General features: G+C 56.6%; 3 protein-coding genes across 6 annotated transcripts in view; 1 reads left to right on the top strand and 2 right to left on the bottom strand.

Annotated features, from left to right (window-relative positions):
* Positions 1 to 75: 75 nt before the first annotated feature.
* On the bottom strand, positions 76 to 2,569 carry ARHGDIG (Rho GDP dissociation inhibitor gamma). The gene is made up of 6 exons (XM_057749645.1): positions 2,453 to 2,569; positions 1,203 to 1,382; positions 1,048 to 1,131; positions 719 to 795; positions 576 to 639; positions 76 to 475 (listed from the first exon to the last, which is right to left on the bottom strand). The coding sequence occupies exons 1-6, from the start codon at positions 2,523 to 2,525 to the stop codon at positions 276 to 278; spliced, it is 678 nt and encodes a 225-aa protein (XP_057605628.1). The 5' UTR covers positions 2,526 to 2,569; the 3' UTR covers positions 76 to 275.
* Positions 2,570 to 4,974: 2,405 nt separating this feature from the next.
* RGS11 (regulator of G protein signaling 11) lies at positions 4,975 to 17,949 on the top strand. The gene is made up of 18 exons (XM_057749710.1): positions 4,975 to 5,043; positions 5,415 to 5,511; positions 5,589 to 5,639; positions 5,784 to 5,890; positions 6,448 to 6,499; positions 6,621 to 6,679; positions 6,890 to 6,966; positions 7,127 to 7,208; positions 8,455 to 8,523; positions 9,449 to 9,496; positions 9,580 to 9,641; positions 9,760 to 9,873; positions 9,959 to 10,074; positions 10,166 to 10,253; positions 10,340 to 10,478; positions 17,078 to 17,160; positions 17,239 to 17,341; positions 17,520 to 17,949. Exons 1-17 carry the CDS (start codon positions 4,981 to 4,983, stop codon positions 17,339 to 17,341), a joined length of 1,410 nt encoding a protein of 469 aa, XP_057605693.1. The 5' UTR covers positions 4,975 to 4,980; the 3' UTR covers positions 17,520 to 17,949.
* Positions 17,950 to 18,998: 1,049 nt separating this feature from the next.
* The window catches only part of FAM234A (family with sequence similarity 234 member A), a 30,203-nt gene continuing 22,697 nt past the window's right edge, over positions 18,999 to 26,504 (bottom strand). For all 4 annotated transcript variants that reach the window (XM_057695571.1, XM_057695569.1, XM_057695572.1 and 1 more), the window contains 10 exons: positions 23,479 to 23,595; positions 23,046 to 23,234; positions 22,108 to 22,238; positions 21,796 to 21,928; positions 21,498 to 21,627; positions 21,025 to 21,165; positions 20,740 to 20,815; positions 20,445 to 20,600; positions 20,049 to 20,151; positions 18,999 to 19,961 (listed from right to left, as the gene is read on the bottom strand). In XM_057695571.1, the coding sequence (XP_057551554.1) occupies positions 19,750 to 19,961; positions 20,049 to 20,151; positions 20,445 to 20,600; positions 20,740 to 20,815; positions 21,025 to 21,165; positions 21,498 to 21,627; positions 21,796 to 21,928; positions 22,108 to 22,238; positions 23,046 to 23,234; positions 23,479 to 23,595 (1,388 nt within the window). In that variant the 3' untranslated portion in view covers positions 18,999 to 19,749. The remainder of the gene's footprint in view (positions 19,962 to 20,048; positions 20,152 to 20,444; positions 20,601 to 20,739; positions 20,816 to 21,024; positions 21,166 to 21,497; positions 21,628 to 21,795; positions 21,929 to 22,107; positions 22,239 to 23,045; positions 23,235 to 23,478; positions 23,596 to 26,504) is intronic.

The following is a 26,504-nucleotide window of genomic DNA, read 5'->3' as shown; positions in this document are numbered from 1 at the left end:
GGTCGCAGGGAAGATAAGGCCGGGAGGCTCCCCCCACCCCAGGGGAGGGGAGGCAGACAGGCGACACCGAGGGCACCGAGACAGAGCGACGTTTAATAGGACTGTTCAGGGCACAGTGCCAGGCCTGGGGAGGGGGCATCCCGGGACAGCACAGAGGGTGGGTGTGGGGTCTGGTCACTGAGGGGGCTGGGGAATGCTCAGGGGTCCCTTGCAGCGGCTGACAGAGGCGGGGGAGACCAGGACCGCGAGTGGGAAGACAGCCCGGGGCAGGGGACTCAGCTCTCCCAGTCCTGGCAGATGTGGAGGCCCCACTCCCAGGACAGGTGGGGGGTCCTGTCGTCATCAGTGAAGAAGGACGTGACCACATAGGCGCCCCGCACCAGTGCACCCCGGGGCGCCTCCTCAACCGGAGTCACGAACTCGTACTCCTGGGCGCTCGGGCCGTAACTGCCCACCATGTAGACAGCTTTGTCCACTGGGGGAGGGCAAGGGCGTCAGGGGCTGCCCTCTGCCCCACTGGCCCCTGCCCTGAACACCCCCCCTCCCCCGGGCTTCCCCTTCCATGCCGTCCTCACCGCGCAGGCCCTGACGGTAGGTGTGATGCAGACACTTGAGGCCACTGACGATCTCCTTATTGACCTGAGGAACAGAGGGTGTTAGGGGGAACCTGGGGGCTGGGCCTGTGGCTGGCTGGTGTCTCCTATAACAGCTCCCTCACCTTGAAGGTAATCTTCACTTTGTAATCAACACCCTCCTTCAGGACAAACACCTGGTTTTTCAGCGCAGTCAACTCCCCTGTTAGGGAAAGTGCAGCTAAGTGTGAACTCCTGTGGTGGCTGAGACCTGCCCCAGGAGCCCCCACAGGGGGCCAATATCTGTGAGATCTACGGCCTGAGGACTTAAGATTGGGCACGGGGAGTCCTAAGAGGTCCATGGCAATGAGCCCAGGTCTCTCCCCAAAAGATCAGTTTGTACTTTGCGGAGCGGGGTTACCTGTGAGGTCCCTACCTGGGGCTCGGGGTCACACCAGGCATCCTGGAAGGTTACCTGTGAGGTCCATGGTGATGGGCCCTGGGGCCTGCTCAGACATCAGTGTCAGCCTGGTCACCTGCACGTTGGGCAGGCTTGGGTCTGAGGAGAAACCAGAAGTCTACAGGTGCCCCTGCCCCACCCTCCCCCCCGAGCCCAGGGTGTGGGCATACCCACGACAGGCAGCTCGGGCCCCAGCAGCGCCCGCTTGTACTTGACCAGGCTCTCGTCGTCCGGGTCCAGCTGCTGGATCTCCAGGAGGCTCTTTCTCCCCGGGGCCCGGTACTCTGGCACGGCCTCGTCCAGCACCTCATCGGGCGGCAGCTGCCCCCTCTCCTTGTCAGTCAGGAGGACTGGAGGTCGGGGAGAGCATGCAGGCAGCTGCTGCCAGCTGACCCTGGCACTTGCTGGCCTGCCATCTGGCCAGCTGGACCTCCCACTGCCCAAAGGGAGGAACTTAAAAGCAGGCTGGTGAGGGCTCTGGCAGAGGGGTGGGCCAGGAGGATGGAGGGCAGCACCCACCCCCAGCCTCTTCAGGAGGGGCCTGGGGAGTAGAGAAGGCTCCCAAGAGATGGAGGCTCCCACTGCATCCTCCTGGCCCAGCCATTCAACCCGGGCCCCTCCCTGACTCTGAGGCCAACAGCAGGGGAAGGAAGACCCCAAATGGGGAACAGCCCCAAAGAATGGGGTCTGCCACTGCAGAGTGGTGACCTCTGAGGTCTGCTCTAGAGCAGAGGCTCTGCCTTTTTGCTGCTCTCCAGGGTCCCCAGGGTCCCATAGTCCCATAATGCTCTTGGACACCTCTGGGTCCCCACCACCCTGCTCAGGGACTGGGTTCCCTGAATGCCTCCCCACAGTCTTGGGGGTTCCTCCCCATAATGCTCCTGAAGGGTAGGGGTGGTTCTCTCTAAGCCCCTCAGCTTATGTATGCTCTGAGGCCAATTCCCCTGGTGCCTCCAGACCCAGTCAGCGAAGCCCCTTCTCTGGGCGCCTTAACGCAGGGGTCTTTCTGAGCCCTTCCCACAGTCCTGGGAGCGGCTCCCATGGTGCCTTGGGGCAGGGTCTTTCTGAGTCCCTGCCCACTGCGCTCTAGTCTTCCCCGAGATCCACACCCTCCCTGAAGGAGCCCCAGCCCCACCCAAGGGAGAGGGGACTTCAGGGGCAGGTTCCCACGGGGAGAGGGTCCCCCTGCCACCCTGGCTTCACAACAGACCCACCCACTCTTGGCCCCCTACCCCATGAGTGTCTAGTCTGGACGAAGCCCCCCACCCCTGCCAGAGCCCGGCCGGGGGAGCGCGCCGCGAGGTCCCCACGAGCGCCCCCAAAGTTTCCGCGGGGGAGAAGCCGCCCCGCCCCGGGCTGAGCCCCCCGCCCAGAGCCCCCCGCCCACGTGGCTGCCCTGGCCCTAGCCGGGCCCGCTCACCTCGGGCGCACAGCGCCAGCCGGAGCAGCTCCAGCAGCTGCGCCCCCAGCTCACACGCGTCCAGGCCCAGCATGGTGGCCCGCGGCCCGGCCCCGCCGCCGAGCCGCCGAGGAGCCGCCGCCCGGCTCGGCGTTCAGCCCCGGCGCGACTGCGGTGAGCTCATCCCGGCCGGGAGCGCCCCCCGCGCCCAGCGCCGCGCCCGCGCCGCGCGCCCCCAGCCGCTCCGCGGACCCCGCGCAGCCCCGCAGAGACGCGCGTGTCGCCCGCTCGGCGCCGGCACCCGGTCGTCCCCGCCGCGGGCGCACCCGGACCCCGCACAGCCGCCGCGGACACAGACGCACACGGCCGCGGTCACGGTCCCAGCCTCCCGCCCCGCCTGCACCCCGCTCTGGCCATCAGGGTTGCCCCACCCCCACGGCGCCGCCCGGAGTCTGGGGAGTCTCCGGGGAAGCCCTCTGGGCCGGGCGGGTGGGGCTGGGGGCGCCGAGTGGAGCAGGTGCGTCACCCCCACAAGTCCCCAGGCTCTCATTACCTGCAGGCAGCGCAGGCCACACCTGGGGCCCGACAGTCCCCCACCCTCCTCCTACTCCCACCCCGAGCTGGAGCTTCTGTGGGCAGAGGGGACTCCTGGAGTCTGCCCAGCCTTTGGAGGTGGGGGGGTGCTGTGTGTATCTGCACAGCCTCCTGGCCCGGCACTCCAGAGGTTCACAGGCATCAGCACGGAGGGGCCAGTGTCCACAAACACGGGGGCCAAGGTCGCCCACACAGTGAGGTGCAGTGTGGAGACACACAGCCATTATTCCAGTGTTTATTGCCTGGGCTGTGTGAGCGCAGCAGGGAACAGAGGGGTCTTTGTATGCTCTATGTTCGGAGGCCCCTGTCCTTGGGGAGAAAAGGACGCTGATCCAAAACAGAACGGGGTTGTGGAGAAGGGAGCACAGAAGGGGCCTCTGGTCTTGATGCCTAAATAGACTTTGTGGCAGGTGGATAGGGGTCAGTGGGGCGGGGGTGAGCTGGACCTGAGGCTGGGGACAGCTGGGTCAAAGTGGAGGGGGAGGCAGAACACCAGCTGGAGTCCCCCCACTTCCTTACACCCCTCCACCCCCCATTTCTGAGGACACCTAAGGATCAGATCTGCCTTTGCCCAAAGGATTCCCTGAGAAGAAGGCCAGTAGGCCATGGGTGCTGGGGGCACGTGGGCTAAGGTGGGCACTGTCCCCCTTGGAGCCCCACTTGCCCACAATCTTTCCAAGGCAGGACCTCCCCAGCCAGAGCCCAGCCCTTCTAGGGTCACAACCTGCTGCCCCTTCCCTGGGGTGGTGAGGGAACCCACTTGTCCCCAAGCTGAGGACAGCTCTGGCCTCTGGTGGTCTTCAGCCTCTCTGGAAGCCCATCCATCCAGAGAGACAGCCAGACCTGGGGCCAGCCTGACTCCACTTGTGTGGGTGGGGCTGGGTGAGAGGATTTCACTGGAATCTAAGGGAGACTGGTACCTGGGAAGGGTAGGACCTCCTCCAGTACCCCTGCCCCAGCTCATCCTGAACCCAGCTTTGCAGGCAGTGGAAATGGATTCATATTGCCATGTCTGAGGCTTCTGGCCAAAGGCCAACCCTAACATCATGCCCTGCCCCCAGCACCTACAAAACAGAAATAGACCTGTTTGCACCACTTTAAAATGGCCCCAACGAAAGGGGTGTGGGTGGCCCCTTTTGTTGGAGGAGGGAGAGAAATGGCCAGGCTGGTCCCTGAGCCCAGAGGCTGCCCACGAATCTTGGGGGGCAGGTGTTGAGATCCTCTCTTCCCAGTAAAGCCCCCTCCCACAGTCTCCCACAGTCTTGGGGAAACATGGGTGGGGTCTCTGTTCCCCAACTGGCCCCCCAGGCCTCCGTGCAGCTGAGGGGAGGTGAGCTGCCTGCCGTCTTTCCCCAGGCCTCAGGGAACCCCGCTCAGCACACCTACGCAGCCACACAGTGACACACCAGCCCAGTAACACCTGCATGGGTCATGCACAGGTGCACAGATGCAGGGACACACTGCTAGGGCAGTTCAGCCCCTCACCTAGACCCCATAGCCCCTGCACCGCTAGTCACCGCATCCTGGGGTGCCAACACAGGAAGTGGGTATGGGGGAGGGGTTACAGTGACCCTAAACCGTTGTCCTCCACCCCAGCCCGCCATCCCAAGTCCCCTCTCCCTTTTCTGAGCCCCCATCCTTTCCTTGAGTTCCTCACCCCATCTCTGAGCCTCCCCCACCCCCATGCCGGCCGAGCCTGATTCTCCCCCACGCTGTCCGGATGGGTCGAAGCCCCCTCTCGAAGCGCCAGGCAAGTCCCCGCGGGCACGGGCCTCGGCTTTTCGTGATGTGAGGGGAGCCTCCGCGAGGTGGATGGTCGGACGCCAGCGCGTCCCCACACCCCAGACCCCGCTGCCTCCGAGGGTTAACTCGCGGGCGGGGCGGGGCGGGGCGGGGCGGCGGCCGGGCGGGGCGGGGCGGGGCGGACACCCTCGCCCCGCCAGCCTGCCTCCGCCATGGCCGCCGGCCCAGCGCCCCCCGGCGGGCACCCCCGCGCGCAGAGGCCGCATTTGAGCAAGGTGGGTGCAGGGGATCCCGCTCGCCGCCCCCCGCCCACGATTTCCCGGCACGCGAGGCCGGGAGGGCTGGAGAGGAGTGAGTGCGGGTGCGCGCGTGTGTGGACACTACGCGAGCGCGCGAGTGTGGATGCGGGTCTGGGGCGATGGCACTGTGTGAGTGGGGTGGGGCGGCGGAAACCCCGGGGTTGGGGTCGCCCCTCGCCCGCGCCTCCCCGAGCCTCCGCGCTCAGCCGCGGCCTGAAATCCCACCATCAGTGTGCGTTAATCTCCTGCAAGCACACTGATCCGGCGCATCCCGGCCGGTTCCGGGGAATCAAGCTCTGGGGGTGGGGGAGGCGGGCCGCCGCAGCCCCTCAACCTCCTTTGCCCAGATGGAGCGCATGGTCGTGAGTATGCAGGACCCCGACCAGGGCGTGAAGGTGCGGAGCCAGCGCCTGCTTGTCACCGTCATTCCCCACGCAGTGACTGGTGAGGCAACGCCACGGGCGGGGAGGGGGGTGCTGGCCCTGCCTCGGCCTCTCCCGACTCCAGTCTCTGCTATGCAGGCAACGATGTCGTGGAGTGGTTGACCCAGAAGTACTGCATCACAGAGGAGGGTAAGGGGTCAGCCCACTGCTCTTCCTGTGCCCCATAACCGGCCCTGGGGTCACTGTGCTGATGGCCTAGGGCTGGGGCCAAGCCCAGTGTGCTGGGGGACCCAGCTTGGCTCCCCACTGAGAATTTGCCACCTCGCTCTCCAGAGGCCCTGCACCTGGGCACCCTCTTAGTGCGGCACGGCTACCTATACCCACTGCGAGACCCCCGCGGCCTCGAGCTCCGACCAGATGAAACACCCTATAGGTTCCAGGTCAGGCTCAACTGGGAGCAGGTGGGGCCGTCCCACCAGGCAGCCCCCTGGCAGGGACTCCTGGAAGGGGCGGGGCTGGGGCAGGAGCAGGACTGGTGGTCCTGGACTGGAAGCATCCCTGTGACAGAAGAACCAAGTTAAGGAACCCCATAAAGGGTAGTACCTGCAGAGGATTCCACCAACTTACCCAGGGTCCTTGGGCCCCAGCCCTGAAGAAGGGGCTTAAGTGCAGGATCTTGGCACCTCAGTGTGACCTCAATCATGATGGAGCCTCCCTCTGCCCTCACCACGGACCCCCACAGAGCCTACCCTCAGTCCCCGCCCCCAGCATTGCAACTACCTCCTGGGCCTGGGCAGGGAGCCCAGAGTCAGTGAATCACGTGGAGCTTGGGTCAGGGTGGAGGGATTGGTGGGTGGTCAGTTGAGCCTCAGGCTGGTGGGCAGACACACCCCAGCCATCCCAGTCTCCTCCCAAGGGAGCTGAGAGGGCAGGGACAACTCTTGGGGTGGGGAAGGCCCAGAAAGTCACAGATACCCTTGTTTCTGCACTGTACCAGACACCCTATTTCTGGACGAGCACCCTGTGGCCAGCCACTGAGCTGGACTATGGTGAGTGAGGAGGGATGGGCCAGCCCGGGACACACTTCCGTATCTGGTGGCTGCAGGCATGATGCCACAAGGGAGGGGGAGCTGACATTGCTCCTCTGCGGCCTCTGACCTGTCCTTCCAGCCATCTACCTGGCCAAGAAGAACATCCGAAAGCAGGGGGGCCTGGTTGACCATGAAAAGGTGGGACCCCCCTCCCCTCCCCTCCCAGGCTGAATCCAGCCAGAGGAACCCAGTCCCCACCTGTGGCCCTGGAGCACACGGCCCAGGCCCCAGGGTGATGTAGATACACAAGCACACACACCCTACATGGTCTGAGGGGAGGTGGGGGGTCCACACCCCAGAGCTGGCCACAGGAGGGAGTTTCCCACTGGAGACCTCAACACTCCCCAGGAGCACTATGACCAGCTGCACAGGAAGATCAACCACACGTGGGACCTGGTAATGATGCAGGCGAGAGAGCAGCTGCGGTGAGACCACGCCCCACACGCCCCGCATGCCCCCTGCGCAGGCACTGGCAGCCCCGGGACCAGAAATAGCACACCCATGCTTGGCTGCCTGCCCAGGCCTTGGCCTGAAGGGGGGTGTGGCATGGTGTCCCCCCAACTCTGCCTACCCCCTCCTTCCCAGGGCAGCTAAGCAGCGCAGGAAGGGGGACAGGCTGGTCATCGCTTGCCAGGAGCAGACGTACTGGCTGGTGAACAGGCCCCCGGTGAGCCCCTTGTGGGGGGCGGCACTGGGACAACAGTGGGGTCCTGCCAGGGGGTCAGTGTGCCTCCTCAGGTGCTCACTGAGGAGGACCTGCTTTCTAACCCCTGGGAAGGACATTCCTGTTCGGTGACAGGAAGTTCTCTTTCTGTGGTTCATCAGAACCCAGAGATCACAAGGCCAGGCCTGAGCTGCCCCCCACCCACGGACCAGGACACACTCCATTCTCTCTGGGTCTAAGGAAGCAGAATGCAGAGAACTGAAGGCCCTGGGGGGTGGGGGTAGGGAGTGGGGGCACCTGAAGTCCCTTGGGGGGAGGGGAGTGAGTGTGGGCACCTGAGGCCCTTGGGGGGAGGAGGGCGAGTGGGGCACCTGAAGTCCCTCAGGGTTGGGGGAGGCAAGTGGGGGCTGGGCTGAGCTGCAGCATGAGGGACTGAGGTCACAGGCCAAGAGCATCTGCGGTGCTGGCCTGGGGTCAGGCCTTACCAGGATCCGTGGGCCTGGCAGGTGGGTTGAGGTCCCCCTACTGTGTGGGGTGGTGGAGAGACCAGTAGACACAGATGTGTGCTGTGTGGGGCAATCACAGCAGTCCATGAGTAGAAGCTCCAGGGAAAAAACATCATGAGAGGAAAACGAGAGGCACCCATGGGCCTGATTACCTCATCAGATATGGGTGGTGTCTCTGGGAAAATGGCCCTTAATCTTCCACCTGAGGGTCACAGGGGCTCCGGGGGGTGGGGGAGGGGAGGTGGGTGGGCGTGGCCAAGGCTGAGGGGTGGGCTGAGGGCCAAGGGATCTCTGGGGAGGGACCAGGAATGTCAGCTGTGGCCTCCCGGTGAGTGGGCGCCCACCAGGGTGGCGTGTGTTTGGAGACAGGGTGGCAGGATGTGGTGTGGCCAGAGGGGCTGTCTCAGGTAGGCCGCCTGCGGTTGTGGCCTCAGCAGCCAGGAGCTCAAAGGTGAGCTTGGCTGAGGTGAGGAAGAATGGGGGTGAGGGGCTTGGGGGCAGGTCACAGACTTCACCTTAGGAGCCAGGAGCTGGGTGAGGGGCTGAGGAGGGGACCCGGGTGGGCTAGACAGGGAGGGTGCCCTGGAGTGGTGATGGGCAGAGAGGACACAGGTCCCAAGGTCCTCGGAGAGTGTTTCCACATTAGGGTGTGACATGGGCATAGAGTTTCAGTTATGGGGTTAGGAGGGTCTCAGCAGCCTGCCTGAGCTGTGCCCCCACTTCATCTCATACCCCCTCTGCAGCCTGGGGTCCCCAGCGTGCTGGAGCAGGGTCCAGAGCGGGGTTCCTGCACGGCTGGGCGAGTGCAGATGGTGAGGACCCTGTGTGCACGCCCTCCCAGCCCCTCCCCACCCTCGCACAGGGCTCCCTGCTCCATGTGCCTCCAGCTGCCACACACCCCCACTCCACCCTGTCCCCACTCTCGCCGCTTCACCACTAGGGGACTACTTGGGGGCTGCCCACCCTCCTGTCCACTTGTCCATCCAAATATCCCATGATTCAGTCACTCCAAATCTCCTGCTTCGCTCCCTGCCTCCCCCTCCCCCTCCCACACTCCCAGCCCCCCACTCCCAGCCCCCTGCTAACTCTCGCTCTCTCTCGCCTCCCACCTGCTGCCCTGGGTGCAAGAAAGTACAGTGGATCCTAGGGGGGGAGGGGGGCTTCTCCCCCAAGCCAGGGCAGCATCAGTCTGTGGGGACTTGGAGGGGTGGCGAGCAGGGCCATGGGCCCAAGGGACCAAGGCCGAATGAACGGCGTCCCTCAAAGCCTCCAAACTGCAGGGAATTGGACCAGGACACGTGTCCGAACTTTGTAGCAGCAGAGTCCTCGGTCAGATCCCACGACACACAAAACATAGAGCAGATTCATGTAGTACGTTACGGAGAAAACGTCTTCCTGCCTTCAAAATCATAGTTGCACAGTCATAGGTTTATGATTTCCATCAAAGTCAGGCAAAAATAGCTGAGAGGAAAGGTTGGCATCACAAGTGTACGTGTCCTGAGGGCGCTCTCTGCCTTCCCCTCCTTTCAATACATTTGAAAATATGAAATAGTGACAGTTGGGGAAACTCAAGGCAGCTTTGCAAACCTAGGGCTTGGTGGACACCCCGAAATGTCCAGACTTGAGGTCCCAGGAAGTGTCCTGAAAAGTCAGACCCCTGCATTAGAAGCTGGGGCTCTGGAGGGCAGGACGCGGGGTGGGATGTCCGTCCCTGAGGGGGCTGCCTTCTAACTGTAGCACACCGGGTCCTTCCACACCAAGACCATGGATTTCTACAGACAGGAGGTAGGTCTGGGGGCAGGAGAGAGGGGAGGGGCAGGGTGGGCCGGCGGCTCCCAGCCCGCCCCCCTCACGGGTCTGTGTTCTAGGTCGAGTGCTTACAGAAGGCCCTGGGCAGGGCCCGGGTGACGTCCTCCGTCTGCCTCGAGGCGTGAGTGGGATGGGGGTGGCAGCTGGAGACCCCCAGCCCCGAGCCCAGACCCTTCCTCCAGCACCCTCGTCCCCGCAGCACCCCCCTGCACTGGCCTGGCACCGCCCCCCACCCCCAGGTACCTGAAGTTTAGCAGCCAGCGTGGGCCACACGACCCCATCATGTCGGGCTGCCTGCCCAGCAACCCCTGGGTCACAGACGACGGTACCTACTGGGCCGTGAACGCACCCAGGTGAGCCCGGGGCGGGCCAGGGGCCGCAGGTGTGCCCCCACCCCCGTGTGCCTCCCGCTTCTGACCCCGCCGCCCCTCCCCGCAGCGTGGCCGTGCCCACGAGGCTCCGCGTGGAGCAGTGGGCCTTCAGCTTCCGGGAGCTCTTGGAAGACCCCGTGGGACGGGCCCACTTCATGGACTTTCTTAGGAAAGAGTTCAGTGGTGAGAAGCGCCCACCTCTGCTCGAGCCCCTCCCAGCCCCAGGTTTCCACCGGCCCGGGGTGGGCCTGACGTGGTGCCTGCACCCCGCCAGCCGAGAACCTCAGCTTCTGGGAGGCCTGTGAGGAGCTGCGTCATGGAGGGCAGGCCCGGGTCCGCGCCCTGGTGGAGGCTGTGTACCAGTGAGTGCTGCGGCGTGGGGCGGGCGGCGGCGGGCAGCCCACCCAAAGGGCCCAGACCCACCAGGGCCCCCATACCCCACACACAGGCAGTTCCTGGCCCCCGGCGCTGCCCGCTGGGTCAACGTCGACAGCCGGACGATGGAGAGGACGCTGGCTGGCCTGGGCCAGCCCCACCGCCACGTGCTGGATGACGCCCAGCTGCACATCTACATGCTGATGAAGAAGGTGGGCCCCCCTCCCCTCCCTGACCCCGAGCCGGGGTCACGTGGCCTCCGTGGCCACGGCTTGGAGGCCAGTCTGCACCCGCTTCCCGAGGCTCCTGCCGGCTCAGTCCTACAGCTCACACTGCACTTTATAGAGCAGCAAATGGAGGCTCGGGGTGGCTGCAGGGCTTGTTCAGCCGTGAGTGTGAGGTGCTCTAATTGGAAAACGTCAAACATGAACAAAAAGTAAAATCATGAATCCCCACGTACCTACAGCTCGCCTTCACTAACTGTCAACTTGGGGCTTGTCCGGACTCATGATCCATCCTGCCCACTGCCCTCCACCCCCCGACTTTAAAGCCATTTCCAGACTCCATGTCTGTTGGCATTGCAGGGAGTTCCCTTACAGGACACGGTCACCTCTTCCCTTTCAATGTGGCTGCAGAGGCCAGCGTCACACACGAAACACCAACGGTATTTACTCGACGTCCTTGCGTGGCCAGTTGTGTCCCCTTTCCCACGTGACCTCAGGCTGGTTTCCCACTGCTGCTTGTTTCTGTGCCTGTGCAGGTAGAAGCCTGAAGGGGTCTCAGGGCTGAGACCAGGGCAGGCTGGTTCACTGGAGGTTCCGGGGCAGAATCTGTCCCGCTTTTTCCAGCTTCTGCAGACACCATGTTCCTTGATCAGATTGTTTTCAGTTTTCTTGTTAGTTCAGTTTGCTTGTGAATTGATACTTCAGAGGTGGTGTCTGGTGTGTTCTTCGCTCAAGAGGGATGTCGGTCCACCTGTCTCTCTTTTGTGGTGTAAACAGCCTTGACAGTCTGGCCCAGATCCATGATCTCGTAGGGGTTTGGGATATTCTAACCCATCACTGCCACCCAGTTTTGACACCACCTCTCCCTGCTTGTTGCTGGACCAGCGGTTCTCATCATGGAGGAAAGGCAGGACCAAGGCTTGATTCCTTCTTTAGTGACCACTTTTCAAAATAAGCAGTTGGACCCCTGGTATCTGCCAAGGGTGGTCAGTGAGGTTGGGAAGTTTCTAAATGCCATCGTGAATTCACATTTTGACCATATTTGATGGGTTTCAGTCAGCTTCAGTCCTCATCTCACGGAATGTGCAGAGGTGCCCCTCTCCAGCTGGTTGCTCTTGAGTCCTGGACATGTCCAAAATCTATGGAAAGGGCTGTCCTGCCCCAGACCTAGAGCCAGCCATTCCTCAGGACCTCAGCCCTCCCTCAAAGTGGTGTTCAGAAGCCTTGACCTGCACATCAGACCCATCATAGCGCCAAGCACCAGGGGTGATCTGGGTTCCCAGGCCTTTCAGTAGACAGAATCAGGAAATACGTGTTTTGCTTTATTTATTTTATTTATTTTATTTTATATATTGGAGTATAATTGTTGTACCATGCTGTGTTAGTTTTTGCTGTACAATGAAGTGAATCAGCTGTATGTATACATATATCCCATCCCTCTTGGATCTCCCTCCCGCCCCCACCCCCACCCCCCCACCTCCTCCCCCCTCTCTAGGTCATTACAGAGCACCGAGCTGAACTCCCTGTGCTTTATAGCATGTTCCCGCTAGCTGCCTATTTTACAGATGGTAATGTACTTATGTCAATCCCAATCTCCCAATTCGTCCCACCCTCCCCTTCCCCACCTGTGTCCACATGTCCATTCTCTACATCTGTGTCTCTATTCCTGCCCTGCAAATAGGTTCCTCTGTACCATTTTTCTAGATCCCATATATATGCATTAATATACGATATTTGTTTTTCTCTTTCTGTCTCACTTCACTGTGTATGATAGACTCTAGGTCCATCCATGTCTCTACAAATGACCCAATTTCATTCCTTTTTATGGCTGAGTAATATTCTATTGTATATATATACCACATCTTCTTTATCCATTCATCTGTCGTTGGACATTTAGGTTGTTTCCATGTCCTGGCTATTGTAAATAGTGCTGCAGTGAACACTGGGGTACATGTGTCCTTTTGAATTATGGTTTTCTCAGGGTATATGCCCAGTAGTGGGATTGTTACGTCATATGGTAGTTCTGTTTTTAGTCTTTTAAGGAACCTCCATACTATTTTCCACAGTGACTATATCAATTTATATTCCCACCAACAGTGCAGGAGGGTTCCCTTTTCTCCACACCCTCTCCAGCATTTATTGTTTGCAGATTTTTTAATGATGGCCATTCTGACCGGTGTGAGGTGATACCTCATTGTAGTTTTGATTTACATTTCTCTAATAATTAGTGATATTGAGCATTTTTTCATGTGCCTCTTGGCCATCTGTATGTCTTCTTTGGTGAAATGTCTATTTAGGTCTTATGCCCATTTTTTAATTGGGTTGGTTGTTTTTTTGTTATTGAGCTCCAAGAGCTGTTGGTATATTTTGGAAATTAATCCTTTCTCTGTTGCTCATTTTTAAAATTTGTTTATTTTTATTTATTTATTTATTTATTTTTTATTTGCTATGTTGGGTCTTTGTTGCTGCACGCGGGCTTTTTCTCTAGTTGCTGCCATTGGGAGCTACTCTTTGTTGAGGTGCATGGGCTTCTCATTGTGGTAGCTTCTCTTGTTGCGGAGCATAGGCTCTAGGTGCGTGGGCTCAGTAGTTGTGGCTTGTGGACTCTACAGCGCAGGCTCAGTATTTGCGGCGCATGGGCTTAGCTGCTCTGTGGTGTGTGGAATCTTCCCAGACCAGGGCTCAAACCTGTCTCTCCTGTGTTGGCAGGCGGATTCTTAACCACTGTGCCACTACGGAAGTCTGTGTCTATTGCTCATTTGCAAATATTTTCTCCCATTCTGAGGGTTGTCTTTTTGTCTTGTTTATGGTTTCCTTTGCTGTGCAAAAACTTTTAAGTTTAATTAAGTCCCATTTATTTTTGTTTTTATTTTCATTACTCTAGAAGGTGGGTCAAAAAAGATCTTGCTGTGGTTTATGTCATAGAGTATTTTTTCTGTGTTTTCCTCTAGAGTTTTATAGTGTCTGGTCTTACATGTAGGTCTTTTTTTTTTTTTTTTTTAAGAACTTTTATTGAGATACAGTTAACATACAATAAACTGCATATATTTAGAGTGTACAGTTTGGTATCCCAGTCTCTCAATTCATTCCCCCCAACCCTCCCCGCTTTCCCCACTTGGGGTCCATATGTTTGTTCTCTACATCTGTGTCTCTATTTGTGCCTTGCAAACCGGTTGATTTGTACCATTTTTCTGTAGTCCACATATATGTGTTAATATACGATATTTGTTTTTCTGTTTCTGACTCACTTCACTCTGTATGACAGTCTCTAGGTCCATCCATGTCTCTACAGATGTCCCAATTTTGTTCCTTTTTACAGCTAAGTAATATTCCATTGTATATATGTACCACATCTTCTTTATCCATTCATCTGTTAATGGACATTTAGGTTGCTTCCATGTCCTGGCTATTGTAAATAGTGCTGCAGTGAACATTGGAGTGCATGTGTCTTTGTGAATTATGCTGTTCTCTGGGTATATGCCCAGGAGTGGGATTGCTGGGTCATATGGTAACTCTATTTTTAGTTTTGCAAGGAACCTCCATACTGTTCTCCATAGTGGGTGTATCAATTTACATTCCCACCAACAGTGCAGGAGAGTTGCCTTTTCTCCACACCCTCTCCAGCATTTATTGTTTGTATATTTTCTGATGATGCCCATTCTAACCGATGTGAGGTGATACCTCGTAGTTTTGATGTGCATTTCTCTAATAATTAGTGATGTTGAGCAGCTTTTCATGTGCCTCTTGGCCATCTGTATGTCTTCTTTGGAGAAATGCCTATTTAGGTCTTCTGCCCATTTTTTGATTGGGTTGTTTGATTTTTTGATATTGAGCTGGATGAACTGTTTGTATATTTTGGAGATTAATCCTTTGTTGATTCGTTTGCAAATATTTTCCCCCATTCTGAGGGTTGTCTTTTTGCCTTGCTTATAGTTTCCTTTGCTGTGCAGAAGCTTTTAAGTTTCATTAGGTCCCACTTATTTTTGTTTTTATTTCCATTACTCTAGGAGGTGGGTCAAAAAAGATCTTGCTGTGATTTATGTCAAAGAGTGTTCTTCCTATGTTTTCCTCTAGGAGTTTTATAGTGTCTGGCCTTACCTTTAGGTCTTTAATCCATTTTTAGTTTATTTTTGTGTATGGTGTTAGGGAGTGTTCTAATTTCATTCTTTCACATGTAGCTGTCCAGTTTTCCCAGCACCACTTATTGAAGAGGCTGTTTTTTTCTCCATTGAATGTTCTTGCCTCCTTTGTCATAAATTAGGTTACTGTATGTGTGTCGGTTTATCTCTAGGCTTTCTATCCTGTACCATTGATCTATATTTCTGTTCTTGTACCAGTACCATATTGTCTTGATTACTGTAGCTTTGTAGTATTGTTTGAAACTGGGGAGCCTGATTCCTCCAGCTCCACTTTTCTTTCTCAAGATTGCTTTGGCTATTCAGGGTCTTTTGTGTTTGAATGCAAATCATAAAATTTTTCATTTTAATTCTGTGAAGAATGCCATTGGTAATTTGATAGGGATTGCATTGAATCAGTAGATTGTTTGGGGTAGTATAGTCATTTTCACAATATTGATTATTCCAGTCCAAGGATATGGTATATCTCTCCATCTGTTTATGTCATCTTTGATTTCTTTCATCAGTGTTTTATAGTTTTCTGAGTACAGTTCTTTTGCCTCCTTAGGTATGTTTATTCCTAGGTATTTTATTCTTTCTTGTTACAATGGTAAATGGGATTGTTTCCTTAATTTCTCTTTCTGATTTTTCATTGTTAGTGTATAGGAATGCAAGAGATCTCTGTGTGTTAATTTTGTATCCTACAACATTACTAAATTCATTGATTAGTTCTAGTAAGTTTCTGGTGGCATCTTTAGGATTTTCTATGTATAGTATCATGTCATCGTCAAACAGTGACAGTTTTACTTTTTTTCCAATTTGTATTCCTTTTATTTTTTTCTTCTCTGATTGCCATAGCTAGGACTTCCAAAACTATGTTGAATAACAGTGGTGAGAGTGGACATCCTTGTCTTGTTCCTAATCTTAGTGGAAATGCTTTCAGTTTTTCACCATTGAGAATGAAGTTTGCTGTAGGTTTGTCATATATGGCCTTTATCATGTTGATGTAGGTTCCCTCTATGCCCATTTTCTGGAGAGTTTTTTTTTTTTTTTAATCATAAATGGGTATTGAATTTTGTCAAAAGCTTTTTCTGCATCTATTGAGGTGATCATATGGTTTTTATTCCTTAATTTGTTAATATGGTGTATCATTGATTTATTTGTGTACATTGAAGAATCCTTGCATTCCAGGGATAAACCCCACTTGATCATGGTGTATGATCCTTTTAACGTGTTGTTGAATTCTGTTTGCTAGTATTTTATTGAGGACTTTTGCATCTATGTTCATCAGTGATATTGGTCTGTAATTTTCTTTTTTTGTGATATCTTTGTTTGGTTCTGGTATGAGGGTGATGAAACATACCAAAAGTTCATACTATACTTCTAATTTGGAATCAGGATTATAGAGTTTCCTTAATATCTTCTGCCTCTCTCTCTCTCTCCTTACTCCCCTGCTGAAAATCAGGGTTTTCAGTGGTGCCAACATAATCACTCATTTGCTTTTTCTCAAATTTCACTCAGTAGCTCAACTGAGCAGCATGACACTACCTACCATTCACAGTGCCTGGAAGTTATTTACTGTTTTTCTTTTTGATCCTTTGTCCATAGCCCCTAGGATGCTTGATTACATGTGGTTAGGGTGGTGTTTCCTACTGGACGTCCAGCTTCACTTATACCCCCCCCCCCCGCCGCCTCCACTTTCTTTTTTAATTATTTTTGGCTGTGTTTGGTCTTCGTTGCTGCATGCGGGCTTTCTCTAGTTGTAGTGAGTGGGAGTACTCTTCGTTGCAGTGCGAGGGCCTCTCATTGTGGTGGCTTCTCTTGTGGAGCACGGGCTCTAGAGCACAGGCTCAGTAGTTGTGGCGCATGGGCTTAGTTGCTCCACGGCATGTGGGATCTTACCTGACCAGGGCTCGAACCCATATCCCCTGCATTGGCGGATTCTTAACCACTGTGCCACCAGGGAGGTCCCCTCCTTCACTTTCAATGTTTGGGGATTGCTTATTTATTTTATAATTACATAAAATAGCTAAACAGTTTCAAAATCCAACCTACAAAGCAAAGTACATTGAACTAAATATTGTCTACATCCTTGCTCCTCCACGGAAGTTAACAATTGAAAATGTGTATTTTTCTTTTCAAAACACAAGCCACTGGGTTCACAGATTCCTGTCCATTTTCACTGAATCCTGTGCAGTTTTTCTCAACCTTGCTTTCATTCTGCCCCACACCCTCACCCTCACTCTGCGGGTCCACACGAACCAGGGCCACCAGTTCCATCAGAGGAGGTGCCACGTTCACTCCCCACATGGACACTGGGCTCCTGCCTGGATGGGGCCAGCCTGGTCTGGGCCGGTCTGGGGAGGCTGCTCTGGTCCCATACACCGTGGGCCGCGGCCTCGGAGGAGCCTGGGCAGCGCTGGCTAAGACCAGGGGCAGGAAGGGATCGGGGTCAGATGCCGTCTCTTGCAGGACTCCTACCCAAGGTTCCTGAAGTCGGACTTGTATAAAGATCTGCTGGCCGAGGCCGTGGTGCCCCCAGAGACCAAGCGACGGTGAGTCAGGCAGTGCCTGGGGAGGCGGGCAGGATGCCAGGGGCGGCACCCAGCACTCAGGCCCCTTCCCACCTGCAGGGTGTTCCCGTTCATGTGGAAGCCACGGCATTCCAGCCCCAGCCCTGCTGTCCTTCCCACTTCTACCTCCGGGGAGCCCATCGGTGGTGATGGGGAGGCCTAGGTGGGCCTGGGCGGGGGCAGGAGGGGGCCATCTCGCCCTCTTTACCTCCTGTCACCCAGGGTCCTGGCAGCCACTGAGACCCCTGGCATGGGGGTCCACTCAGGCCCTGAGCACCCGGCCTTGTGGCGGTACACACCCCTCGGGGGTCCACCTTTTCCCTTGTCACGCCCACCTCCAGAAGGGGCTGTTCCGGAGGCTAATTCCCAAGGCAGAGGTGCCCTGGATGGAGAAGAGATGGTACCCAACCCACCCCTCCATGACTCCCAGAGCGAGACGCACAGTCAGGTGGCCACCAGCATGTGATGCGGGCGTGCAGGGGAGGTGCCGCTCCTGCTGGAACGTTGCCCGTCCACCTCCGTGGCTGCCCGAGGCCATGGCTTTTCCCTGTAGTTGGACAGAGATGGCTCCAGCATTGTTGCTCCTCCGACAGCCGGTCCCAGTTCATAGCCAGAGTGGCGGAACCTTTGGGAAAAGACACCAGGGAGTCCCCACTCGGAGGGTCCCCGAGACTCAGCGTGAAGGTACAGCTGCTCCTTTGGGGGCACAGCCAGACTGGCTCAGCTGGGGCAGCGCCACCCCTCCCTCAGTGCTGCCCACACCCTCCTGCTCCCAGCACAGAAATAAAAGACCCTCGGGTCCTCACTCTGAGCCTGTCCTGCTGTGGTTTAAGTCATGGTGGGTTCACACGTGGTGGGTATGCGTGCACGTGTGGCATGTGGGTGAAGTGTGCACTGGTGAGGGAGGTGGTGAAAGACAGTGGGCAGGTATCAGAGGCAGTGGGTGGAGGGTCCTGTGGGTGGGCTTCGCAGGCCTCGGGCTGGGCTCAGGCTGTAGACTTGGGGTTCAGGCTTTGGACGCGACAGTGGGGAGCTTGTGCCCTGGTGGCACATGGATGCCTGAGTTTTCCAGGGGAGAGTGAGCACAGAGTCCAGGGGGCTGTCTGGTGTTGAACGCAGTGTCTGCAGGGGCAGCTCTTCCCTAAGGCATCACAGGTACAGGGAGCACAGAGTAGGCCAGAGCCCCCAAGACCCCCAGAGTGACCACGGGCACAGCTGCTTTACTTATGATGCCAGGGTGCACCAGTGAGGGTGTCTCTGGGGCCCAGACTCTGAACACATCCTCCTGGGATCTGCAGGCTGGTCCTTGCCCAGAGCCAGCTCCTCCGTCCACTGCTGTAGGCCCTGGGGACTGGGTGGCTTCTCACAGGGACAGAGGACTCACCCCTTCAACCCCAGACTTGTTGCCTCCCAGGCCTTTGCAAGGAGAAACAGCTGGTTCTGGAAGCAGCCTTGTCATATGTAAGTGCCTTCAGGAAATTCCTGCAGGATTCTCCACGATGGCCCCCATCACTTTGGTACCCAAGTCTTCATCTCACTGCAGCCCCATGCCCAGGCTCCTCCTGCCTGGGCAGCTACCGGAGCTCAGTGCTGAGGGACCCTATGCCTGTCCCAGGTGGGAGCACGCCCACAGGCCGGGCTCCTAGCCTGCTGTGGGTAAGCAGGGCGGGGTCTGCAGCCCTGAAATGCACTTGGAGGCCGTGCTGGATGCCCCAGTCTCTGATCAGGCGGTGTGGGTGCTGGGCTCACCTCCCCAGCTGCCTTTCCCACTGATCCAGCAGACAGACAGACACAGGAACACACGGGGCTTTCCAGACAGTGCAACACCAGTGTTTATTCTGATCTCTTCCCGAGGTACCCAGGGTCATCTGGCTGCTCGCTTTTGTCCGGTCATGGCAGAGCCCCACAGCACCGGGTGGGTCTGGGGCGACCAAGGCACAGAGGTGAGTCTTGCATCAGGTCACACCAACTGCAGGGGAAGTCCAAGCACCGGGAAGGCGGGGCCAGTGGCCACACCCCAGGGGTGCAGGGACCCCTTAGGGACGAGGAGCCCCAGTGTATATCGAGGGTGCACACTGACCCCAGGGCGCATCCTGGGGCTGGGTCCTCAGGACCCTCACAGCTCCACGCAGCCCACCCATCACATCCTCCCAGTCCCATTCCTCATGGGCCCCATCACAGGGTCTCCACGGCAAGCCACCACCAACCACACTGGGGTGTGGAACTGCCTCAGGCCACCCCAGGGCCCACCACCCTCTGAGCTCCATGACCCCAGGGAAACAGTGCAGAGAAGGTGGCTCTGGCCAGGTGTGGAGGAGTGGGCGTGAGCTGCTGCCAGCATGGGCTCTGCCCAGGGCAACGCCAGCGGGGCTCGGAGTGGGGACCTGAGTGAGGGCCCAGCGTGCTGGTAGGAGAAGGGAGAGGCCCCGGAACGTCCTTGAGGTGTTGGGGCCCCGTGGAGAGTGTCGCCAGGTCAGGAGTCGGCGTGCAGATCAAGCCAGCGAAGGGCCGACTTCCCAGGACATGAAACTTCAGCAGCCGTCTCTCCCTCGGGCTCTGGCTGCCGCACATCTAGGTCTCACTCCGGTACCGCAGGTGGGAGAACCGGTCCCTGACGGCCTGGTCACTGTCAGGGCCACCCTCGGCCAGGTGGACCACCCTGCTGCTTGGGACGAGGTCCCGCACCTTGTGTTTGGCTACAGAGACCAGGCCGGGTGGATCTGGGCTGGCCGGGCCCGTCAGGAGGATGCAGGCAGCGTGGCGGCTCGGCTCAAGCAGAACCACTGTGGGAACACAGCCGTCAGGTCCTGGGACCGGTCAGCATGGGCCTCCTGCAGCTAGTGGCCCAGGCCTGTGTGGGGTGCACTTACCCTGGAAGGCGACGATGGGGGTGGAGACATTGGCCAGTTCCAGCAGGATGCCGGGCAGCGTGGGATGGAACATGTATAGGTGGTGCCCGGTGGCTCCAAGCTCCTGCAGGGAGGGCAGCATGGGCGTGAGGCTGACCCTCCCGGACGCTGCTGACTGTGACCGCTCCCGGAGCTGTGTCCACCGGGTGCCAGGAAACGCCAGCTCCACCTCCTGCCCCTCTTCCCCACTTGACCCTGACCCTTCTCGGGTGTCTTCCAGCTGCTGCCCCACGCACCCACTTCCTCCCAAATCGCCTGGACCCCCTTGTCCTGCCCACCCTGCATGGCTTCTATCTACCTGCGCTCACCCAGCCACTGGCTCCACCCCACGCCACAAGCCAGGACCCAAGACTGTACCGTCTGGTTGGCACCAGCTGGCTCATGGAGGCCCCAGAAGAAGAAGGCAGAGCGGTGGTCTGCAGTGGGCAGGCTGGCGGACGACGGGTCCCCAGGGAGGCCCGGGAGGGCCTGGCCCCACAGGATGGCCCCTGAGCCGAGGTCTAGGAGCAGGATCTGCAGGGGGAGGGGGCAGCACGAGGGTTGCATCGCTGAGGGCGGCTCACCGAGGCCTCTGGTCCCAGCTCAGCCTCCCGCTCAGACCAGCTTCCCTCAGCTACGGGCAAAGGTGAGATTCAGGAGGAAGTGCAGCGACCTGTCTGTTGGAGCTGGTCCCGTTCTCAATGACCACAGCTGGGGTGTCTGGTTTGTAGTAGCCAAGGACAGGTTTTCTGGAAGGAGAGCAGAGAGGTGGCCTCATGCAGGGCCTCTGTAAGGTATCAGGGCCTTTGTAAGAAAAGATACCTGGGACACGTAGGCTGTACCTGCATGGGCCAGGGCTCTGACGCCAGGGGTCTCACCACCCCCCAAGGGCAGGGCGGCACCAGGCACATGGGCCTCCTCCCCAGGGCTGCCAGCTCCCTTGAGAAGGACCCCATACCTGAGGACCTGGGCTGCGCTGAGGGTCCACCTGGGCGCCAGGTCCTGCCCATCTAGCAGTATGCAGGCCTCGGAACTCACAAGAAGCAGGTCCTGGCCCACCTTCCCTGGAACGTTCATCAGGTAGCGGATGGCTCCCATGCTACGGGCAGGAGGGACAGGATGGGGCCTCGGGTGGGGGTGGGGACGGGACCCTCCCCAGCGCTGCCTGCGGGGCTGTTTCCCTCAGGCTCCCAGGGCTCAGCCCCACGTTCTTGCTTCTCCAGTTTCAGACTAAAAGTAGATCTTCACTGGACACAGTGACCCGTGAGCCCAGTGGGGACCTGTCTTCTCCCGTTTTTATTTGGCTTCTGTTTGCCGCTTTCCCGAGTCTGAGTCCAAGACAACCTCGGACACCCGACACGAGGCAAGGACCCTGCACTACCCTATGGCTCCTTGCACCCAGGGCCCTACACCTAGGTCCCCACCCCCCACCTGTGCGTGTGCAGCCTGTGGGAGGTGGTGTTGAGCATGTCCTCCCAGAAGGGGTCGCTCTTGAGCGGGCTGTCCCTCCCAGTGGCCTTCTCGTATAGGCCCTTCACTGAGTGGCTGCAGAGGCAGGTGTCTGTGAACACAGAAGAGCCTTGCGTCACCTGTCAGCGGGTGATGACGTCACATCCTTGGAACAACTGTGGGAGCCACCAGCCCCACACCCACTTCCTCCCAGGTGCCACGCGGGTGAGGCCAGCAGGCCCACAAGGGGGGCCGCCCTGGGGCGGTGGGCACCACATACCACAGGGGACGAGGATGTAGTGGGCACCCTCCCTGGTGACGTGGAGGATGGAGCCATTGGTCCCGCCCACACCCAGGCTGCCTGGGAGGCCGACCTGCTGCCCGGTGCTGCCTGAGTAGAGGTAGCCACTGACCTGCAAGGCATGGAGAAGAAGGGGGTCAGACCCACCCGCTGGGTTGACTGTACCGTGTCTGATGCTGGGAGATGCGTGTGGGCTACCCACACTGTCCTGGGAGCTGGGCCCGCGGCACTGGCAGGTCACACGCTCTCTGCCACTCTTAGGGGGCCACGTGGCTGGGACAAAGGCCGTACCTGGTCCTCCTCCTGGGTGAGGACCAGGAGGTCTGGGGCCCCATCAGCATCGATGTCGGGGACCCGGAGCAGAGGGCTCAGGACGGACACGTTTCCCCCAAAGCTGCTGGGATGGCTCCACAGGGTCTCCCCTAAAATCAAGCACAGGGCCTGTGCGCTGCGTGTGCTGCCGTGGAAACAGACACACGTGTGTGGCCACAAGGCACACGGGCACATGTCAGCAGTATCCCTTTGGTGTGGCACGGCCCCCTCCTCTCTCCTCATCCTGTGTTGGCCGATGCGGATCCCCCTCTCAGATGGGCCGGGCCTGGCCTCGCTGCCCGCTGGGGTCACGTGTGTAGCCCCTGCCCCGCACACAGGACAAGAATGAAGGTGCAGCCTTGTGGGTATACCTGGGGACCACAGGTCCTGACCTGATGGCGTCTGACCCAGGTACAACCTGCCCACACCAGTTTTTAGTCAGGTTCTTCTCTTCTTAAAATATTTCCAGCTTGCTCTTTATTTTCCTCCCTACTCTCAAAACCACAGCCTATGCAGGAAGTGCTGCTACCACCAAACCTGGCATCAAGGCACAGAATTCCTCAGGGCCTCAGAAAAGGACCAGGACCTACTGCCTTAAGGCGCAGCGTGCAGGCCTCAGGGCTCCAGCTGGCCAGGCCCAGGCCCCCCTCCCCTGGCGCCTGGCCTGGCGCCTCTACCTGCCCTCATGAATGGGCAGCAGCCAACCTCCCCCACCCATCCCCACCCCCCACTGCCTTGGCCACAGGTGCAACTTACACTGGAGGGGACGTCAGTGAAGTGTGACTCCTCGCAGGGCATGCCTTTCCCCCCTCCAGCCACGCAGCCCACGGGGAGCCTGGGCTGATCCTCCTCTGAGTGTCCTGGCATCAGACCCGTGTGCAGAGGCCTGGGGGACCCAACTGCGGGAAGCAGCCTACCTGTGACCGAGTCCACCGCGATGAAGGGGCCAGGTCTGCCAAGGATGATGCAGGCAGATGCCCCGCTGCCCCTCGGCTGGGGGATGCCGCATTCCACGAGGGCCCTGTCCTGGACCACAGGCCTCTCCCAGAGGACGGTGCCATGGGCCCCAGACACAGCGGCCACAAAGGTGCAGGGGGAGGAAAAGCCTGGAGGGAGAGACCCAGGTCTGCGGGGCTGAGGGCACCGGCTTCGTGCCCCATCCCTGGGTCCCCGGATCCCTGGGGTTGACCCCACGGGGTCCGCAGCCCAGCGCAGCGGGGTGGGGGGGAGGGCCCACAACGTGAGAGCTTCCAGAAATTCCACCAGCTGCTTCCCCCAAACACGGAGAGAGCAAGGGGATTCCTCCTGCTGCAGGAAGCGCCTCGTTTTTTGGATTAAAAACAAAATTACCTTCGTCAGCACAGGAGAGGCTGAAGTTGCTGCTGCTGTTGGTGTTTTTATAAAGAAAGAGGACATCCTGGATCCTGTCCTTGTTCACGTCCTCTGTGGCCAGAAAGTCACAGGCGACTGAAAAGGAAACCACCGGCTACGTTCCCAGATCAGGCCTGACGTGGGGCCAAGCGCAGGTGTGGCCGCCCGGGGAGAGACCACAGGGCAATGCTGCCTCCTCGCAGGCTGGTAACCCCACATCCCTTCAGAGCAGCAGCAGTTCTTCATCACTTGGGGGTTGGGTGTCAGCTGTTAAGGACACCTGGGTATCACACATGGGCGTTCTGCACACCTTCTGTTCAGGGTCAAGTCCCTCCCTAATCAGTCTGGGGTCTGCAGTCCACACATCCACACTCACAGGGGCTACTCCTTCCTTCATTCAAAGACTCAAATGATAAACTACATGCTTTAAAATCTAACACCAAAGGAATGAAATGGAGTCCTTACTTCACTCCATATACAAAAATGAACTCAAAATGGATCAAAGACCTAAACTTAAGAGCTAAATCTATAAAACTCTTAGAAGAAAACATAGGGAATAATCTTCATGACATTGGTTTTGGTAATGATTTCTTGGGTGTGACACCAAAAGCAGAGGCAACAAAGAAAAAAACAGGTAAACTGTACTTCATCAAAGGACACCATCGAGGGAGTGAAAAGACAAACCACAGAAGGGGAGAAAATATTTGCAAACCACACACCTGTTAAGGGATTAATATCTAGAAGATACAAAGAATTCCTAAAACCCAACAACAAAACAAACAAAAAAACAGGCAAAAGGACTTCCCTGGTGGTGCAGTGGTTAAGAATCCGCCTGCCAATGCAGGGGACACGGGTTTGAGCCCTGATCTGGGAAGATCCCACAGGCTGAGGAGCAACTAAGCCCATGCATCACAACCACTGAGCCTGTGCTCTAGAGCCTGTGAGCCACAACTTTTGAGCCCATGTGCCGCAACTACTGAAGCCCCCGTGCCTAGAGCCCATGCTCTGCAACAAGAGAAGCCACTGCAATGAAGAGCCTGCGCTTGCTGCAACTAGAGAAAGCCCATGTGCAGCAACGAAGACCCAACACAGCCAATAAATAAATTAATTAATTAAAAAAAAAAGAAAACAAACAAACACTGTAGCTTTAAAAAAGAAAGAAAGAAACACTACTGCGCTGTGGGTTGGAACAGTGGGTGTCTGGGGCATTTCACCTTGGGCCGCTCCCGTGCTCACCTCCATCAGCCGGGTATCACACTGGGTAGATCAGAAAGCAGCAGCTTCCTGCCAGGGTGGCTGAAAACAGGAGTGATCTCTGGGGCAGACCAAGGAGAGGCCAACTTTGGAGCCAGCTCCAGGGTGAGATGCACATACAGAGACGGGCCAGAAACTGAACAGGGTGTCCAGAAAGCGAGATACCCTAATTGGTCTTGATAAGACCCCACATATTCCGGACAGTCTGAAGGCTTCACCTACCATCAGGAGAGAATAGAGAGGGCCCTTGCTCTCTCCACAATCTATGAGGACAAAGCCATCACGAGAAAAGAAAGCTGTGTTTGGGACTTCCCTGGCGGCCCAGCGGTTAGAACTCTGTGCTTCCACTGCAGGGGGCATGGGGTTCGGTCCCTGGTTGGGGAACTAAGATCCCGCAAGCCATGTGGTGTAGTCGAAAAAATAAAGTAAAATAAAATGGGGCTAATCTAAAACAAGAAAAGAAAAAAAAGCTGTGTTCAATATCCCTCACTAATACAGACATGGCAATTCTTGATACAAACTAGAAAACTGGACCCAGTGACTTGAAGGAGTGATTACACAACATGATCTAGTGGGTTCTACCTCAGGAACGCAAGGTTGATTTAACATCTGAACGTCAAGGTGATACGCCAGGTCCACAGGATAATGGACAAAAGCCACACAGGTGTCTCACAGACATAGAAAAAGCATCTGACAAAACCCAACACCTTTTCATTATAAAAACCCAAACTGATAAAGGGCCTCTGCAAAAAGCCTACAGCTCTCAACACACTTACTGCTGAAAGATGTAATGTTTTATTCCTAAGATTGGGAGGAAGATGCCTGCTCTCACCTCATCTGTTCAACACTGTACTGCAGATTCGAGCAATGAAATCAGGCAAGAAAAAGAAGAGGGAAGGAAGAAGTAAAACTGTCTCTCTGTTCGCATATTGCATGATTCTGTAGGTAGAAAATTCTAAATAATACACACATACATCCCTACTAACCTGGTTAATGAGTTCAAGGCCACAATTTAGAGGCCCATATAATAACCAGCAGTGTTTCTATAAACTACCAAGGAGAAGTTGCAAATTAAATTCACACAACAATTCCTATCACAATAGCATCAAAGAGAACATTTGGGGTGGGAGCGAGGGAAGGATTGGGAGTTTGGGATTAGCAGACGCAAACTATTATATACAGGATGGATAAAAAACAAGGTCCTACTATATAGCATGGGGGACTATATTCAATATCCTATGATAAACCATAGTGGAAAGAATATGGAAAAGAATGTATATGTGCACAACTGACTGACTTTGCTGTAAAAAGCAGAAATTAACACAACATTGTACATCAACTACACTTCAATAAAATTTTAAAAAATGCTTAAATAAAACTACTCATAAAAAAGGGGGGACATTTTGGAATAAATTTAACAAAAGTGCAGGACTTGCCCACCGAACACTGAAACATTGTTCAGAGAAATTAAAGACCTAAACAAATGGAGACATGCTCCATATACAGGAACTGAAAGGTGTGACGTTGTTAGGATGCGATTCTACCCAAACTATAGATTCTACATAATTTCTATTAAAACCCCAGAAGGCTTTTTTTACAGAAATTGACAGGCTGCTCCTAAAATTTTATAAAAATGCAAAGGACCCAAAGAGCCACAACAATGTTGTGGAGAAATAAAGGAACAAAGCTGGAAGACTTGCGTCTGTGGAGCCATGGAAAGCAAGATGACACGGCACTGGTGTAAGGACGCA

This window comes from Hippopotamus amphibius, chromosome 9, assembly GCF_030028045.1.
Source record: "Hippopotamus amphibius kiboko isolate mHipAmp2 chromosome 9, mHipAmp2.hap2, whole genome shotgun sequence".
In the NCBI taxonomy this organism is placed as follows: domain Eukaryota; kingdom Metazoa; phylum Chordata; class Mammalia; order Artiodactyla; family Hippopotamidae; genus Hippopotamus; species Hippopotamus amphibius.
Note: the sequence above shows the minus strand (reverse complement) of the source record. Positions and strands in the feature narration are given on the sequence as shown.

Coding starts and splice junctions, on each gene's coding strand:
- ARHGDIG (XM_057749645.1), bottom strand. CDS start 2,525: ATGCTGGGCCTGGACGCGTGTGAGCTGGGGGCGCAGCTGCTGGAGCTG. Junction 1,383..2,452: donor GCTGGCGCTGTGCGCCCGAG/GTGAGCGGGCCC, acceptor CCCGACCTCCAG/TCCTCCTGACTGACAAGGAG. Junction 796..1,047: donor CATCACCATGGACCTCACAG/GTAACCTTCCAG, acceptor TTTCCCTAACAG/GGGAGTTGACTGCGCTGAAA.
- RGS11 (XM_057749710.1), top strand. CDS start 4,981: ATGGCCGCCGGCCCAGCGCCCCCCGGCGGGCACCCCCGCGCGCAGAGG. Junction 10,075..10,165: donor TCTTAGGAAAGAGTTCAGTG/GTGAGAAGCGCC, acceptor GCACCCCGCCAG/CCGAGAACCTCAGCTTCTGG. Junction 10,254..10,339: donor CTGGTGGAGGCTGTGTACCA/GTGAGTGCTGCG, acceptor CCCCACACACAG/GCAGTTCCTGGCCCCCGGCG.